Here is a 15843-nt window from a genome sequence, read left to right as displayed (position 1 = left end):
GATTGATAAAACGATAAATAATTTTATTGATTTTTAAGAACAATAAAGTAAAATATTTGTATCACGCGACAGATTGAATGCTAGAACAGTAAAAGAAAAAAATAATACTTACGTTTTATTTGAAATGCATGTAAAAAGCATCGCCTTTTAATAAATGTTGTAATTAATATACAATAATATCTCGTGTAAACAGTACAGATTATTACTCTCACAAAGTAATTTTTCAATATTATTGTTTATACGAAACAAAAGGGGTTAATCGATTTCGTAAAAATGCAAAATAATCATACCAAGTATCTGGTTACTTTTTACATTTAAATTAGACATCTAAGAACTATGTCAAAGAAGATTAATTGTTAATAAACATTATGTTACAATAAGGTAAGAACTGAACCATATCTATGAGTCATAATATAAAAAACGGTTTATATGTGTAAAATTCTTTTTGTGCAAAATTTTTTACAATTAATATACATTATATACATATTTACAGGTCATTTCAATATAAAAATAGATTCTATGCACTATGAATTACAATAATCCCTGTAAAAAGTTTCTGCTTTCCATTTGCTTTGTTCATTTGCAGAAAATAATTGCAATAATCTTTGTAAATCGTCGTAAACAATTCAACGTTACGTTTATTAATAAAAATCTTTTCTTGACGTTGGTTACACAGCAACCAACCAATCAATCAATCAACTGATCAACTGACCAACCAACCAACCAACTAACCAACCAACCAACTGACCAACCAACCAACCAACCAACCAACCAACCAACCAACCAACCAACCAACCTACCGACCGATCAATCAATCAATCAATCAACCAACCAACTAACCAATCAATCAATCAATCAACCAACCAATCACTCAACCAACCAATCACTCAACCAACCAACCAATCACTCAACCAACCAACTAACCATCATCTAGTTAACATATTCGTTTAAAATCTCAAAGGCAGTGAAATGTCACACTGCACAAATAATTCTGATTTACTCGTTCGTTACATGATTCGTTGGTTGAGCCTTAATGTCGTCCATTGGCTCTGAAATAACTATATCAGATTGTTCTTCTTTATGAAGGGCAATAATGATTTTCTCTTCAGTGGAAGATTGACTATCTGACGAGCCTTCCTGCGTTGAAGTAGCTGCTTCCTGCAATGTATGAAAGTTAAAATGAATGTTACCAACTCCTGCTATATCCAGGATTAATCTGCAGGCACAGGGCTGGTTCATATACAATTTTCCTTACCGTACTTCGAATCTTCGTGTGCGTTTTTATGTGTTTTGTTAAATGATCCGAACGCATGAATTTTTTCGTACATTCAGGACACTGGAATCTTTTCTCGCCAGTGTGTGTTCTACGATGCCTTTGAAGCTCGTCCGATCTGGTAAATTTCTTACCACAAAATATCCAACTACAAACAAATGGTCGTTCACCCGTGTGCCACCTCAAATGAGCTCGCAAGTGACTGGTCTTTCCGTAGACTTTGTTACATCCAGCTATGTGACAAACGTGTTGTCGTTTTCTGGTCATGTCCCTGTTTCTGTGGAACGATATCATATTTATTAAAATGTAGTTGTATTAACAGGATAATACAATATGCAATGGTGGTTCACCTATCACCATCGCCGCAATTGGGACACGTGCAAGCGATTCTTCTTCTGTGTTGCTTATTGGAATCACTTTCCACATTCGTGGATGCTGCGGTGGTCATTTGATGTTGATGCGAAGTAGGCGTAGGCGTCGTCAATGTGTTGTTTGAATGGATAGTTTGAAGGATCTGCCATTTTGTTGGATCGTTCGAGTCTAACTGTACCGTCGGTGCAGCCATAATAGGCGCAGCTGCAGTCGCGGGTAAAGCTTGCACAGTTGCAGGTTGAAGTGCACTTGCAGGTATGACTTGCACATTACCCAAACCTGGGATGTTTTGTACGGGTATCGACTGAAGAAAACCATTGGTCGCATTCATGCCACCTGCGGGCTGAAGTTGCATTATACTGCCGCTACCAACGCTTCTCATCATACTGCCTTGTTGGGCAGTTAAATTTGCTAATGCAGAGGCAGGAATTAAAGTTAATTGTTGAGCTTGAGTTCCTGTAACATATGAATATAATATATTGGTATTTTGTGGAGGAAGAAACATATAGAAGCGTAGGAATGATACAACCCGTGTTTCTTCATCTATTTCGAGGGGAAGCGGTATTGCAGAAATATTATTGTCATTAATATAACATGCCTGTAATCGTAATAGGTTGTACAGTGGGCTGTGCTGATTGAGCAGCAGGAATATGTATAACTTGACCACTAGCTAATTGCCTGGCATCGATACTGGTTACTTTTATATCACCTTCGACAGATTCTGGTGGTCTTGTCAGAGCTGACAATGTTTGCACATCAATTTTTTGACCATCCTTCGTCGTGATTACATTACCGCCCGCTGCAACCGGTCTTCCAAGCGCGCCAATTCCAAGTACCTGTGAAAATTCAAGCGAATCTTCAAACTAATGTTTTATACAATGATTTAATTAACGACTCGACAATCGTTTGTTCTTTTACCTGAACATTGCTCGGAGTTGATACGCTTGTACTCCAAGTTGCTACAGTGGAAGATGGGGCAGATGATTGTTGCTGTGCTTGTTGGACTTGTTGTTGTTGCTGTTGTTGTATCACTTGTTGAACAACCTGCTGTACTTGTTGTTGTTGTTGTTGCTGCTGTTGTACCTGGGCTTGTGCAGCTTGTTGCTGTTGTTGTTGTTGTACGGATTGCAACACCTGTGGTTGGGTTTGTTGTTGCACCACTTGCTGCTGTGCTTGTTGTTGCGCAACCTGTTGGGCCACCTGAGTTACTTGTTGACTCTGTAACGTGGAATTAACGTAATATACTAAAGCAACGTAACTATATCTTGGTGTAAAATATGTTTTGCTCACTAGTTACCTGTAAACTCTGAAGTTGCGGCAAATTGGCGATTTGGACTTGTTGAATTTGTCCATTCGGCGTGATTATTTGCGCCATTTGCGGTATTTGCTGTGAGTAAACGTGAAATCAGAAATGTAGGAGTCGAAGGTTGACGAGAGTCCGCGAGTGCGTTAGGATTTCAGAGCGACTTCCGAAATTATATCATAATTATACATATAATTATAATATAGTTGTAGAAAAGATTTTCCCCTCCTTTTCGTTACATACCTGAGTAATTTGTGGTATCATTTGTGTTGTAGGTACGTTAAAAACGCTAGACAACGCTTGAACAGGAAAGTGCACCGTTTGATAGACTGTCTGTCCATTGCTAGCAGTGACTGGTACTTGTACAGGCACAGTTTGTTGAACGTGTTGCATAGGAAATTGGAGGGGCCTCACTTGTACACTTTGCCCTACAATTTGAATTGTGTTATGCCATTGCTAAACGATTTATAATTAGTGGACAATACATACCTGTTGGCAGTTGTACAGTCTGTCCAGTGATATTTTGTATGATCGAAGTAGGAAAAACATTGGGTGCTCTTATCAAACTGACAGGTTGGGGGGTAATAATGGTCTGACCATTTGCCAGTTGTACTTGCTGACTAGCGAGTTGAACCTGTTGACCATTAGCTGTAGTAAATTGCATAGTTGGCTGAGTTTGATGGTGTCCTCCTGTCGCGGACATAGCAGACGATGGTATGAAGAGTGCCTCCTGTCCGTCGATATTAACAGTTTGCATCTGTGGTATTACACTGTAGCTAAGTTGCTGTTGTGGCTGTTGCTGTGATTGTTGCTGAGCCTGTTGTTGCTGCGTTTGTTGCTGTTGCTGTTGCAGCGCTGCTTGAGCTTGAGTACTAATTAACTGAGCACCCTAAGGTCATTACATAATATTTAAACGCTCTCTATCATTTATCTGGCGTGTAAGCGATTACAGTACACTTACTTGCAAGAACTGTTGCGGCAACGACTGCACAGAAATGGTTTGAGCTCTCTGTTGGTCATGCTGGGGCTGCTGAGCTTGTAAAGGCACGAAATTTTGCAGCTGCTGCAACGTAATGACTTGCGGTTGCTGTTGTGCTTGTTGCTGAACATCTTGTTGTTGTTGCAATTGCTGCAGAACGTTTGCGCTTAAAAAACGGATCTGTGGTTGGGCAGTTTGCTGTTCCATTTGCTGTTGCTGTTGCTCAGCCTCGTCTTGCTGTTGCACCTGTAGAGGATCATGGTCTTCGATCTCCTCCTGCAGATTAATGTTTCCAGTAATTAGTCTTAGTTTTCAGTAATGTTTGCTTCTCCCCAAAAGATTTAGCCTACCTGAGCGATGTTCCTCCCATCCACGCTTCGTTTCATATTGAATATATCGAACGTGTATTTTCTTGAACAAAACCAACAACCTGAACGTCAACGTTAATTTTACGCGTTAAATACTCTTCTGCTAGGAATTCATCCTTCGTCGAACGAAACCGAGCCGTCTACTTAGTTCGTGGTACATGAAAACGCTCGCTCCACGAGCGTTTGATCTGAAAATTCATCTTTTTCTTAGAAAACTTTTACAGTACGTAGCCGTCGACGTCGGGCACTCGTTAAAAGAACGTATATCAGGAGAATTGGTTTGTTCGTTCTCCGATCGGGGAGAAACGCATCTCGCGCGATCCTTACACCCGGAGCTTAGACGATTAAAAGAAGACGCGTCCGGCGCCCGGCTGGACGTCAACGAAACCTACGGCTACACGGGGCGTACTCTTAAGAAGCTTCACCGACTGAAATGTATATCGACACGTGCAAAGACCACACTCCGAAGACAAAGAAGGCTAGAGAGCACTCCTCGAGAACCCGATCGAGGACCGCCTCTCTACGCCCCTGTTCCTGCCGCCCCACCCGCCTCTCGAAATATCACACGCCGTGGCAAGGACGCGCATACCCACCGACACCGACCGACACACAGGCGCGGAGGCGCGCGACGTATGTCGTCACACCCGCCCACTCGGTCGCGCTGGTCGGCTCATAGCCCGCATACACTCTCGCACACACTCTCGTATACCTGCGATAACGGGGAAGCCAGCCTCACGATGCAGCCTCCACCCACTTTGCGCATGGGACTCCACCTAACTCGCGAACTAGCACGTGTTTCTCCGCGGAGACGTCCACACTGTCTCCCGCCACTGCCTTCTACCCTTCGGTCGAGCGAATATTTCGCCACCTCTGCTACACGGTTGATTGGATCACTCGGGCTCGGGCTCGGGACAGTCTCGAGGCGGCCATATTACAGAACACAGCGAGCCGTCGTCGACTCGATTGTTCCTGTTTAACGTCGCGTCTCGATTACGAATTACGGACAGTCTATACCGAATTCATCCCTTGAAACGCGCAACGTTGGTTTATCGTCACCGTTATTGTTACGCGCGTGTCTCTCACGGATCTACATATTCGAAAGCTACACACTAGCACACGCAAGCTCACGCGCGCGCACGCGTAGCATATGTGTGTGCATACACTACGTATAAATATATGTATATATATATATATGCACTCGCTGTAGACGTGGTGGATGCGCGCGAGCGCACTACCGTCACTCTGAATCACCCCCAATGATCCAACCAATTACTCGGCGATTCACAATATTCCTTCTTTGTCGATGTTTTCCATTTTCTTGGCGTTGTTGTTGTCGTACGAAGCGAAACCGAACGACGATTTCGATGATGGTTAGGACGGAATGAACGAGCCCGAGTCGACGCTACGTTCAAAGTTGCCGCCAAAAGCATCGACCGTAGATGCGGTCGAGCCGATATCCCCGTTCCGGCGTAGCAAAGCTTCCTTCTTCGCAACGAACCGATAGATTCTCTCGTTCTCGATAAACCGTGGACCACCGTGTACCTTGGGAACACCTGAAACGCACGCGATCGGATTTCCAACGTGATTCAACACGTGCACGTATTACGCGTCCACGACAACGTGTGTTGGTCGGCCGTCCCTCGCGAAAACAGGGCTACGAATACCGCTACGAGACGACTACTTTCGCCGTGGGGCGGTACACAAGGTGGCAACGTCGCTGTCCACGAGACCAACGAACGAGCGTCCCGATTGGTCGCGCTTGGATCGCGATTGCCGGCGTCGAGCAGAGGTTCGTTAGACAGGGGCGTATGCAGCAGCCGTCGGACGCCCACCCCGTCAAAGAGGGATAAACGATGCACACCTCCTACTTTCTCTGGCCTTCCTTCCCCTCTTTTTAACAGAGCTGCCCCCCCCCCCTTCCCCGCTCCCCACCACTTATCACAGTATGCTTTCAGCCTTTCAACCTTTCGACCTTTCAGCTTTTCAGCCTTCGAGTCTCCGAGCCACTGTCAATTCGAAGTCAAGTCCGTGCTGTGCCGGGAAACACGGCCGGCGACACGGCCAACGATATGGCAGCATCGTTATCGGACATTCGGTTCTTTCTCTCATTCTCGCACTTCGTCTTCGGGGTCAGGATTCGGAAAACGTGACGCCCGCCGAATCACCGAAGCACAGAAGGGAGAATGTATGCTATGTTCAACCCTCTTATGCCGCCGTCTTTTTTCTTAACGCTTTTGCCAACGTTCCTCTACCAACTATGGGACGAATGTACATACTGCGTTTCTTCCTTCTTATCGAAATTTTCGCTTTTTTCACAGATCCATGATCCAGTCCCAAAGCATATGTATTTTTTCAAAAGTTACACTAGCGTCAACTAGTCTTCCGATGTGTTTGTAATCTACCGTGTAGGCTATACGTTCGTGAGCATTGTTTTTTAAGGTTAGGTATACAACGTCATCGAACTATGTCATTTATGCATACACTATGCGTTCCTATAGGTATTAGTCAGTAACCGGTAAAGAAACAGTCACAAATCGTGATTTAGTTTCTGTTTTTATTAAATATATTGCTTCGGTTTTATTCAATTTCTGTGAAAGTTGAATTGGCAGTTAATGTTAAAGTCGTGAAAAGAGTGTAAACTTCATGGTTGGGAAAGTCAGGGAATGGTAAAATGCATATGTTCAATCTAATGATAGTTTAATACGGGTTTTATTAAGTCAATGATAATGACTAATGATAGCGAAATAAATGAATGTTTAACACATGTCAGGTGTACACGTTGTTGTAGTTTTGCAATGTTAGAGATAACGAATTAAATAAGGAGTTATTTAAATAACATTTATATAGATTGGTTTTTTAACATTAACAATTAATATAATTTATAAATAAAATCATCTCATCAAATACTAAAAAGTAAGATTATAGTACGGCATAAATTAACCTGTAGTACAGGACTGTTATGTGCAATGTAAAAGGACAAGACTATTCGTGGTACATTGTTCTTGTCATAGAACTGCACTGTGTTCCATTTTCATAGTTGCAAAATAGTTTTAATGATTATGATCGTTAAAATGCCTGTCACCTGTAACGGGCTGCAAGCGTTTCTGTTACTTACACATGAAAGTTTACAATGCGAGATCAAATGTATAATTTCACATAGATCGTAACTGGTATATCTATAACGGTATAATCGATCATCGATGCATTTATCTCGATCGTGCTGCATTTTGCAGAAAATGTATATACAGACACGGAGCACAGCAATAACGTGGTGCAATTAAGACGCTGTATACAAGATATTTACATTAACGTTTCAAGTTCTTACGACCTTGCCGTTTTCACTGTTCAAAACTAAGTAGATACCGTCTAGTTCTTGTTTGAACTTGGAGGCTGATTGCGATTAGAAGTTGTTGTAGAAAGTACGAAATACCAAGTGATTGTGGAACACACTTGTACTAAACTGGGCTATACTTGAACGTGTTTGGGGGGTGAATTAAGATTATCTATGATAAACAGTTTGTCGCGTGATGGTTTTTCCGATGCCTTAATCACATCGCAAGCGTTTCATTTCATACGACGCTGCATATTTTGAAGCTCTTCACAGTCCACCACCCGATCTTTCCACGCTGATTTGTTTCTTCAATATTTCTTGTTCATGTTGCGCCTCCTCCATTTCTGCCATTCTTGCGAAACGCGAGTACGCTACGTGTCCGGACTTGATGGCCGACATCATCTAGGGGAAAGAAACAAAGTAAATACAGCTTCCTATCGTTTCAGACTTATCATAATAATCAAAGAAAAACCAAAGGTTGCAGAAAATATCTTAAACAAGTTTCGCCGCTATCTGGCACAAGAGCAGCGTGATACTAAAATTACTTAGAAAGAAGAAAGAAAAACAAAGCAGCACAGTGTAAGTGTAATAAACACACCACAACAGAAGACGAAAATCACTACACGTTAGACAACGTTCCTTCCTACTGATGTCACAAATAGTGAGTCTGTAGTATAAACGTAATGGGGATTCAACACTGTTCGTGCAAGTAAAAGACGATAGAAAAGAAGAGTAAGAAGTTTGTTGTTATAGTTTTTTCGGAGCATTATGTGTGAGTATTGGTATCCAACAGGTCTTGCGATGTTACTCTTTGTATTGGACGTAAGAGAAAGATCGTAGTATTATGCAACAAAAAAAATGTATGAAAGCAGCAGAACTGTATTGAAAATCTGCGTGCGAGCTTTCACAGACCTGAAGGTATTCGTCCAATTCGACTTGACCGTTCATATTAGTGTCGATTTCGCATAGAATTTCGTGAAGCTCTTCACCAGGTACTTCCTTGTCACCGAATAGCTGTGAATGGTAAAACGGTAACTATTAAATGGATGTTCTATCTATTTACCTGCAGGTAGTCTTGTAGTTCCATTTGCCCATTGTAATTGAGATCAATTTCATTGAGCAAAGTGTGCATCTCATCTTCTGTTAGCTTAATGTCAAGTACCTGGACATTGACAATTACATGATACCCAGTGGACAGGAATAAAAAAGAAACAGAGAAAAGTATTGTATGCATGTGTAGGTAGAAAACTACAGCTTATACGTACCTTAAGTCCTCGCCTGATATCATTAATGGATACGTATCCCTTGTTATCCTTATCGATGATACCGAAACGTTTAATGTACAATTGTATCTCTTCTTTCGTTAGATTGATGGGTATCTTGTCGCGAGAAGCACGGTTGACCATTGAACCCATTTCGTTGGCAAGGAAATCACTGGCCATTTTGTGCTGTTTCTTCTTCTCATCTTCCGACCAGTGCAATTCTTCCGCCATGATATCTATGATACCTGGAAGGGCTTCCTGCGCCGCTTGAACGTTGAGGAACGCTAGTCTCAATCTTCGCGCGATCATGTCTATAGTTGTCCTTGCGTATTCACGGACTCCGTATCGAATCTAAAAATAAATTGAAAGATTTCAATTCGACACTTTCGGGTCGAATAGATTTGGCGAAAGCCATAGTATTACGACGCTCTCACCTCGGCATCGATATACGGAAATTCGGGATGAATCTTTTTGCCGATGATCGGCCACCGTTTGCCTGTAAGAGAAGCCATCTTTGCCACGGCGAATGCTCGGTCCCCGTAGCTCTTTGCCAAATGTTGGGCAACTTCGCATTCTAGTCCGAAATCTTGTACTAATCTGATGTACATGGTCGGACCCCAGCCATGAGCTCCCTCCAGAAGAAGTTCTCTGGTCTGACAGGGTCTCTCTGGTGTCAAGTTGCAAGCTGAAAAATTTCCTCAGGTAATTAGTAGGCTACCGATAACATTGCCCGCGCGCGCGAATACGACCCAACTTTTGATTCGTTGGTTAATCGAATGTGTGAAAATTACAAGGAAGTACCTTTGATGGCTTCGTCGATCGTTTCTTCTGCCATCGCTCTATAAGTCGTCCATTTGCCACCGGCTATCGTGATCAGTTTCGTAGGACTAACGTGCACGATATGATTTCTGGCCAATGATTGTGTGTTCGGCTTGTTCGGGTCGGAGACGAGCGGCCTGATACCGCTCCACGCAGACAGCACGTCCCCTCGACGTACTTCAACGTCTGGGTTCAGGTAATTCTTGACCTCGTGTAGGATGAACATAATTTCGTCTTCGGTCGGTCGGGGATTATGCGTGATGTCGCAAGGCAAATCGGTCGTTCCTGCAATAGTTTGCTTTTGCCAGGGAAGAAAGAAGATAACTCGGCCGTCGCTGGTTGCCGGGTCTAGCAAACCCATTTGGTCGGGACTGCAAGAAACGCGTACTACGATGAGTAGAGTCGTTCGGTTTCGGGAACTGAAAAGACTCTTTTGAAAAGACAATTTACCTGTAGTAACCAGGAAGAACGATATGAACGCCAGAAGACGGGGCGCAAATAGTTTTGACGCTCTGGTCATCCATTTTTCTTATATGATCCGTGAATGGCCCGGTCGCGTTTATGATCGCCTTCGCTTTCACGTCCCATTCTTCTCCGGTAAGCTCGTCCCTGACACGAGCGCCGGTCAGTACTCGATTGCCATCCTTGGACAAGAATTTATTTCATGAAGATAAGAACACGGTCTATGCGAACGTGCCTCTACGAGTAACAAGTAGTAAGCGCGGATCAATAGGAATACCTTATCGAGGCCTTTCAAGAGATTAACAACCGAAACGTGATTCACTACCGTCGCACCGTGTCGAGACGCAGTCAGAGCTACCGCCAAATTCATCCTGGCGTCATCCTGCTGACCTGAATCAATCGAAAAGATACAAATGGAGATTATAATTATTGACACGCGCCGTCGGAAAAGAAGAGCACAACGTACCATCGTAGTAGACGATAGCTCCTGTAAGCTTATCTCCTTTCAACATCGGAAACAGTTCCAACGCGTTGGATTTGCTGAGGAAGTACGATGACTTGACCGTTTTTGATCCAGCGACAATGTCATACATCTTTATGCCAAACCAGTAGTAAGGAATTTGCCACCACCTGTTCAAGCAAAATCGAGTATAAGCGGACCATGGGAATGCAGAATTTTCAAGGAGTAGCCGACGTACGTGTAAACCGGTAACATGATGGGCAATGGATGAGCCAAATGGGGTGCGTTGTGAAGCATCGAGGCGCGCTCCTGTAACGCCTCCCTGACCATTTTATACTGTTCCATGTCCAGTTGCATGATGGCTTTTTGTAAATAACGTACTCCACCGTGAATTAGTTTCGTACTTCTCGAAGAAGTGCCGGATGCGAAATCATCCCCCTCTATCAGAGCCGTCTTCAGACCTAAGAGTAAATAATGAGTACAAGTCGCGTAATGTTTCCAAGAAAGCGGCACATTATAGCAATATATATTCCCACCTCGTGTGCAGGCATCCAAGGCGCATCCTGCGCCGGTTGCTCCTCCACCGACGATGAGAATATCGTATTCACCATGTGTCTTCAAGGTCTTGACTTGTTCCTCGCGGGTGGGCAGCGGTCTTTTCGTTGGTCTGGTTTTCAACTTTTCGGTATATACCTGCAGCAAGAGGAGCAACAATACATACATACGTACTAGAGATATTTTTAATCAACCCGAACCGGAGTAACTGTTTTAGCATCCGCCAGCAAACACGAGCTAGCCCCGATTGTTTTGTGCGTTAACTGATGTGTTAATGGATCAGGAATCAGTGAATTCAAGCAACGTTCAAGATCGTTCTCGAAATTCGAAAATGACCTTATTTAAGAGAAAACAAAATTTTGTAAAATTATAAAAGTTTACAAAATCGAGTTTTTGCCATAAACTACCGTTACCCCGAGCACTGCGAAGCTTCGATCAACCCATAGGAGTTCCACCGTTTATAGGGGCGAGAAGGGATTGAGAATGATTTGTCGGTAGTCGTTGTCGACACGTTAGCGGTGGTACGCAACATAATTATCGCAGCAGTACGCTGATCTCACTGATTCGTCGCGGCAGCCTTGACCGAATCAATTTTAGTCGGCTAACTAATCGAATCAATTGCGTCCACGTTTAGGCGAGATAAACTGATTTCTTAAACTCGATTAGACTCCGGTGGGCGCGTGTGCTCGACTAGACGACAACCAAGTTAGTTAATTGGTTTTCTCCGCTAGCTGCCGAACGATACTGCAGCACACAACGACGCATTAACCGTGATTTTCGAATCAACGATTCGCATCGCGTTTGAAATAGTCTGGCTCGCGATCGGTCTCGCTTTTGGTCTCTGGCCTGGCACGGACCTCTTTTACCGGCAGCGAAATTTTCGCTGGCCGTCTACGAGGCACCCGTGCTGCACCTCGACCTTGACCAGTATCTACGCCAGACGTCGAACAGACCTAATTTCCTTCTTCTTAGCTTCTAGTTTCGTTGAATTAAGCTTAAGTCTGGATTCCGGGAACGGAAGAATTAGTCGACGCGAATATCGTTCTCCATGAAATTCCATCGAACGATATCGCGTCGACGATACTTACGACATTGTCAGACTTGAGCATGTAGGAAGTGAGTGCACCGGCGCCTACGGCACTCGTCACCCCTACCAGCAGCTTCAACGATGCCATTCTTCGTCGCTTCTAGTCGCAACGACAATCTTCCAGGAAAGATCTGTAAGTAGGAAATGCGAAACAGTTAACGATGCGTCCCACCAACACTAGCACGAGCACTCTTATTAGTGTACATGTCGTGGAAAATACTAGCCCGATGGCTTCTATCGTCGTATCTTATCGTTTTCGATTACCTTCGACTGTTTTTTCCCTAGTTACATCATTGTTACATCACGTTAAGGTCACCACTTGTTACGTTTTAAAAAACCTCTGAATCGAACGTCTCATCGTGCCTCTACTCTTTTAACTGCGCCCGTCTATCCGTTTCCTTCTATTTTTAGCAAGTTACAATTCTGGTTTCGAAGACGGTCCTTGCACGCGACAATCGCCGTTATTCGATAATGGTGGTCCGATTCAACCGACCAACCGAAAGCTAAAATCATCAAGTACGAGCAACGAGATAATTCGTTGTTAACCAGCCAAAAGATTAACGAGTGACTCTTCTCGATGTTTGGCAGTGTATCAACAGGTGCCAAACTGTGCGACACGGGTCACGAGTCACGACTCACGAGTCATGACTGCGCGCGCGTGTGTGTCCTGCGTGCGCGCGCGAACCCGATACATGGCCATCGAACGTGCCAAAAAATTCGAATGGTTCGTTGGCTCTTGCATGGTCCACGGTTTAAGTTTAAAAGATTGGTCGGGATTGGCAATGTTTCGAACATTCCATCGTGGTATTTCATCCGCAGCTGATCGCACGTGACAGTATCAATTTCTGTGGTCACGAATCAAGTCCGCAATCATGTAGCAGACAACGAAGTACCGTAGGAAGATCTCGGATAATACGGCCGAAACGAGTCGCTAGGAACAGCTAATAGTTATTATATTTTTACTTCTTCTTCTTCTCTCTCTCTCTTTCGAGCTCTCTCTTGCTCGATTTAGAATATATCGAACTCGATGTCAACGCTGCAAGCATGTACGTGGTAAGGCGAACGATAACAGTGTGTTCAGTTGAATGAAATTTCCAATGTCGAGACATCGAGTGATTACGGAAAATCAGAAGCGGATTGCGTGCATCAGATTGCGTATACGATTCTTCGTAATCGCGAAGATAAAGCATGTCACGTGTTATCTTGTAATTAATAAATGTAAAGCATGTGGTGACGGTTATCTTGTAATTAATAAATGACAACTTTGAGGAAGTATCAGACCCGTGGCAAAAGGGCGTAGGATCTTCAATCCGTTTGCAGATTTTCGAGCAGGAGCGCGCAAGCGTCGAAGACAACGGTGGTGTCGTCACGTCAGGTGGACCGTCCAACGCGAGAAGGATTTCCCCAAGCGGGGCCACTGACTTTTCGAAGGAATCTTCAATAAATTTATTGCCCGGCTCGTATTTTCGAAAGCGAAACTGAATTTACAGTTTACGATATAATATGTAAACGGTACCGTATCGGTGACCACCGTACAGTTTCTTGCTGTTGCCTATGCGAATTTGTTCGCTATACAACACGGTTCACGTGTTTTATCGTTCGAATTAATGCAATACACGCTAATTAGCGTAAGCAATGTGTAGCAGGAAAAAAGCCTCTGACGCGGAGCAGAATCAATTAACAATATATGTATTGCAAAGATTAATACCGACCAATCTGCTACGTTTCATAAAAAATGGTAAATTTTGTTATTAACCATCGAGCGAAACCATCGTGGTACTCCGCTCGTGAAACAATCGTCTTTTATCGCGTCGATAGACTCGATTAGTTTTCCTTGTTACACTGCAAAATGATCTATGTCACGCGATAAAACGAAACGTCTGTCTACCTCCGACTCAGGAAACGTGTGCCATCGACATTATCGTTCTTACTCGTCGTATGACGATATTAATGTCATTCGACAATTAACCAAGTTGTCCGACGAATATTATCACTTCTTCTTATCTATCTCAATAATCGATTTTTATACGAACCGAAAAATTTCCAAGTTCCCATTGACCCAGGTTTTACGCGATGAAAAAGACCGTGATCGCACGCGCGTGTGTGTGCATGCGTGCGACGTCTGTACTTGCTCGGTAAAATTGTGTGTCGAAAAATAATTCACATGACACTGTTTGAGAGACCTTGACAGTCCCCAGAAGCACGTGGGGATTATGTAAGCTGACGCGATCGGGTAACCAGCCAGATCTAGTGTTCCTCATTTCCCCAGTCATCTTTCTTTGAGTATGTGTATACATACATATATATGCGAGTCAAATGGGAGAGAAAGGGAGATAGAGACAGAGATAGAGAGAGAGAGAGAGAGAGAGAGAGAGAGAGATGATCTACTTGGCTGAAAAAATGATGTATTCTATAATAAAACGTTCGAAAAGTGAGGAAACAAAGGCTTGCGACCGTGGACGGTACCTGAACATCCTATTGCTATGTCTCCACGTACAGAAAGGAAACACCTTGATACGCGAACAAACCGTGATAAAATACAAAGCCGTAAATATAATGTCGTAAGGCTGTGTTTGAAAATAGCCAGACCACGAATCCTGTGCCAAATTCCTTCATATGTCACTTACAATCGTCGTGTTCTCATTTCTATGTTATAGATATGTGCCTTATAATAAGATCGAGAGAATCCGTAGCACCCAAAGAACGTCGTTGAAATTTTGAATTTTTTACATACAGTAAAGCGAGCCTAGATTAATATCGTTTCTAAGAATAGACTAATATCGTTTGCTTTGACAAATCGATCGAATGCTTTGCCATTTCTTTGCAATGGGTTATAGTGATTCGGGTTAGGTTATGAAAATCCTGACGGAACAAAAGACTGAGGTCTTTGCATAAGCAATAATTGAAAGGGGTGGTTAAATACTAATTACGAAGACGCGACTAACACGGTTAACAATAAATCGAATGTCATTTCGCGAACGAACGACTTGAAAATCATTTGTATCGCCAATAATGTGTTAAACGCTTACCGCGAAAGTGATCGACGACGGCTACTCCTTGCTGTCCGTTTCTCAAAAAACAGATAACCGCTGAACTAACAATAAGATTCAACGGTGTACATATTCGATGAGGATGCCGGTACACATTTCACTGAATCACACGACCGAGCAGACCGTAGTGTAGTGAACGATCGGAATCGGACAAGAGTTGTGAAAATGTGGGGCGACACCGTCGCGAGCATGCATTAACCACTAGAGGGCTGCAAATTTCTATCCCCTGTCCACATTTTTTTCAGACGCGTTTATAAATGCTTGATTGTCTCGCACAAGAAACGTGCTAAACAGCAATTCGGCCAGTTTGATTAGTAGGTTCGATAACAAACGCATCCTTTTTCCGCCAATTTCTAATTTAAATAACCCGCCATCGGTTGACCCCGATAGCGTCATCCATGGCAAATTGCTCAAGTTGGTAGACAAGCGATATACCCATGGGCAACTGCTTTCTCGACCGAGATACTGATTATATTTGGCGTGGTTGCGCGGACTGCGCGTACCGCATATTCGAGAGAAAGC

At 43.4% G+C, this 15843-nt stretch overlaps 2 protein-coding genes across 5 annotated transcripts; both read right to left on the bottom strand.

Moving 5' to 3' along the window:
• Positions 1 to 400: 400 nt before the first annotated feature.
• LOC144473023 (uncharacterized) lies at positions 401 to 6150 on the bottom strand. 2 transcript variants are annotated; one of them, XM_078186548.1, is made up of 11 exons: positions 5005 to 6150; positions 4278 to 4483; positions 3910 to 4203; positions 3438 to 3837; positions 3192 to 3376; positions 2943 to 3032; positions 2564 to 2863; positions 2244 to 2481; positions 1624 to 2101; positions 1256 to 1550; positions 401 to 1158 (listed from the first exon to the last, which is right to left on the bottom strand). In XM_078186548.1, the coding sequence occupies exons 2-11, from the start codon at positions 4311 to 4313 to the stop codon at positions 997 to 999; spliced, it is 2478 nt and encodes an 825-aa protein (XP_078042674.1). In that variant the 5' UTR covers positions 4314 to 4483; positions 5005 to 6150; the 3' UTR covers positions 401 to 996. The 2 variants fall into 2 exon arrangements, with proteins under 2 accessions (XP_078042674.1, XP_078042675.1); XM_078186549.1 differs by having other exon boundaries at positions 2355 to 2481.
• An 835-nt stretch (positions 6151 to 6985) lies between these two features.
• Gpo1 (glycerophosphate oxidase 1) lies at positions 6986 to 15461 on the bottom strand. Of its 3 annotated transcripts, none has more exons than XM_078186000.1 (12): positions 15301 to 15461; positions 12273 to 12402; positions 11166 to 11322; positions 10868 to 11090; positions 10636 to 10799; positions 10447 to 10559; positions 10158 to 10351; positions 9690 to 10078; positions 9323 to 9573; positions 8892 to 9239; positions 8690 to 8788; positions 6986 to 8028 (listed from the first exon to the last, which is right to left on the bottom strand). In XM_078186000.1, exons 2-12 carry the CDS (start codon positions 12357 to 12359, stop codon positions 7894 to 7896), a joined length of 2160 nt encoding a protein of 719 aa, XP_078042126.1. In that variant the 5' UTR covers positions 12360 to 12402; positions 15301 to 15461; the 3' UTR covers positions 6986 to 7893. The 3 variants fall into 3 exon arrangements, with proteins under 3 accessions (XP_078042126.1, XP_078042124.1, XP_078042125.1); XM_078185998.1 differs by lacking the exon at positions 8690 to 8788 and adding an exon at positions 8539 to 8640; XM_078185999.1 differs by lacking the exons at positions 8690 to 8788; positions 15301 to 15461 and adding exons at positions 8539 to 8640; positions 14305 to 14390.
• Between the last annotated feature and the right edge of the window lie 382 nt (positions 15462 to 15843).

Source organism: Augochlora pura, chromosome 7 (assembly GCF_028453695.1).
Source record: "Augochlora pura isolate Apur16 chromosome 7, APUR_v2.2.1, whole genome shotgun sequence".
Lineage (NCBI taxonomy): Eukaryota > Metazoa > Arthropoda > Insecta > Hymenoptera > Halictidae > Augochlora > Augochlora pura.
This window is presented reverse-complemented; position numbering and strand designations above follow the sequence as displayed.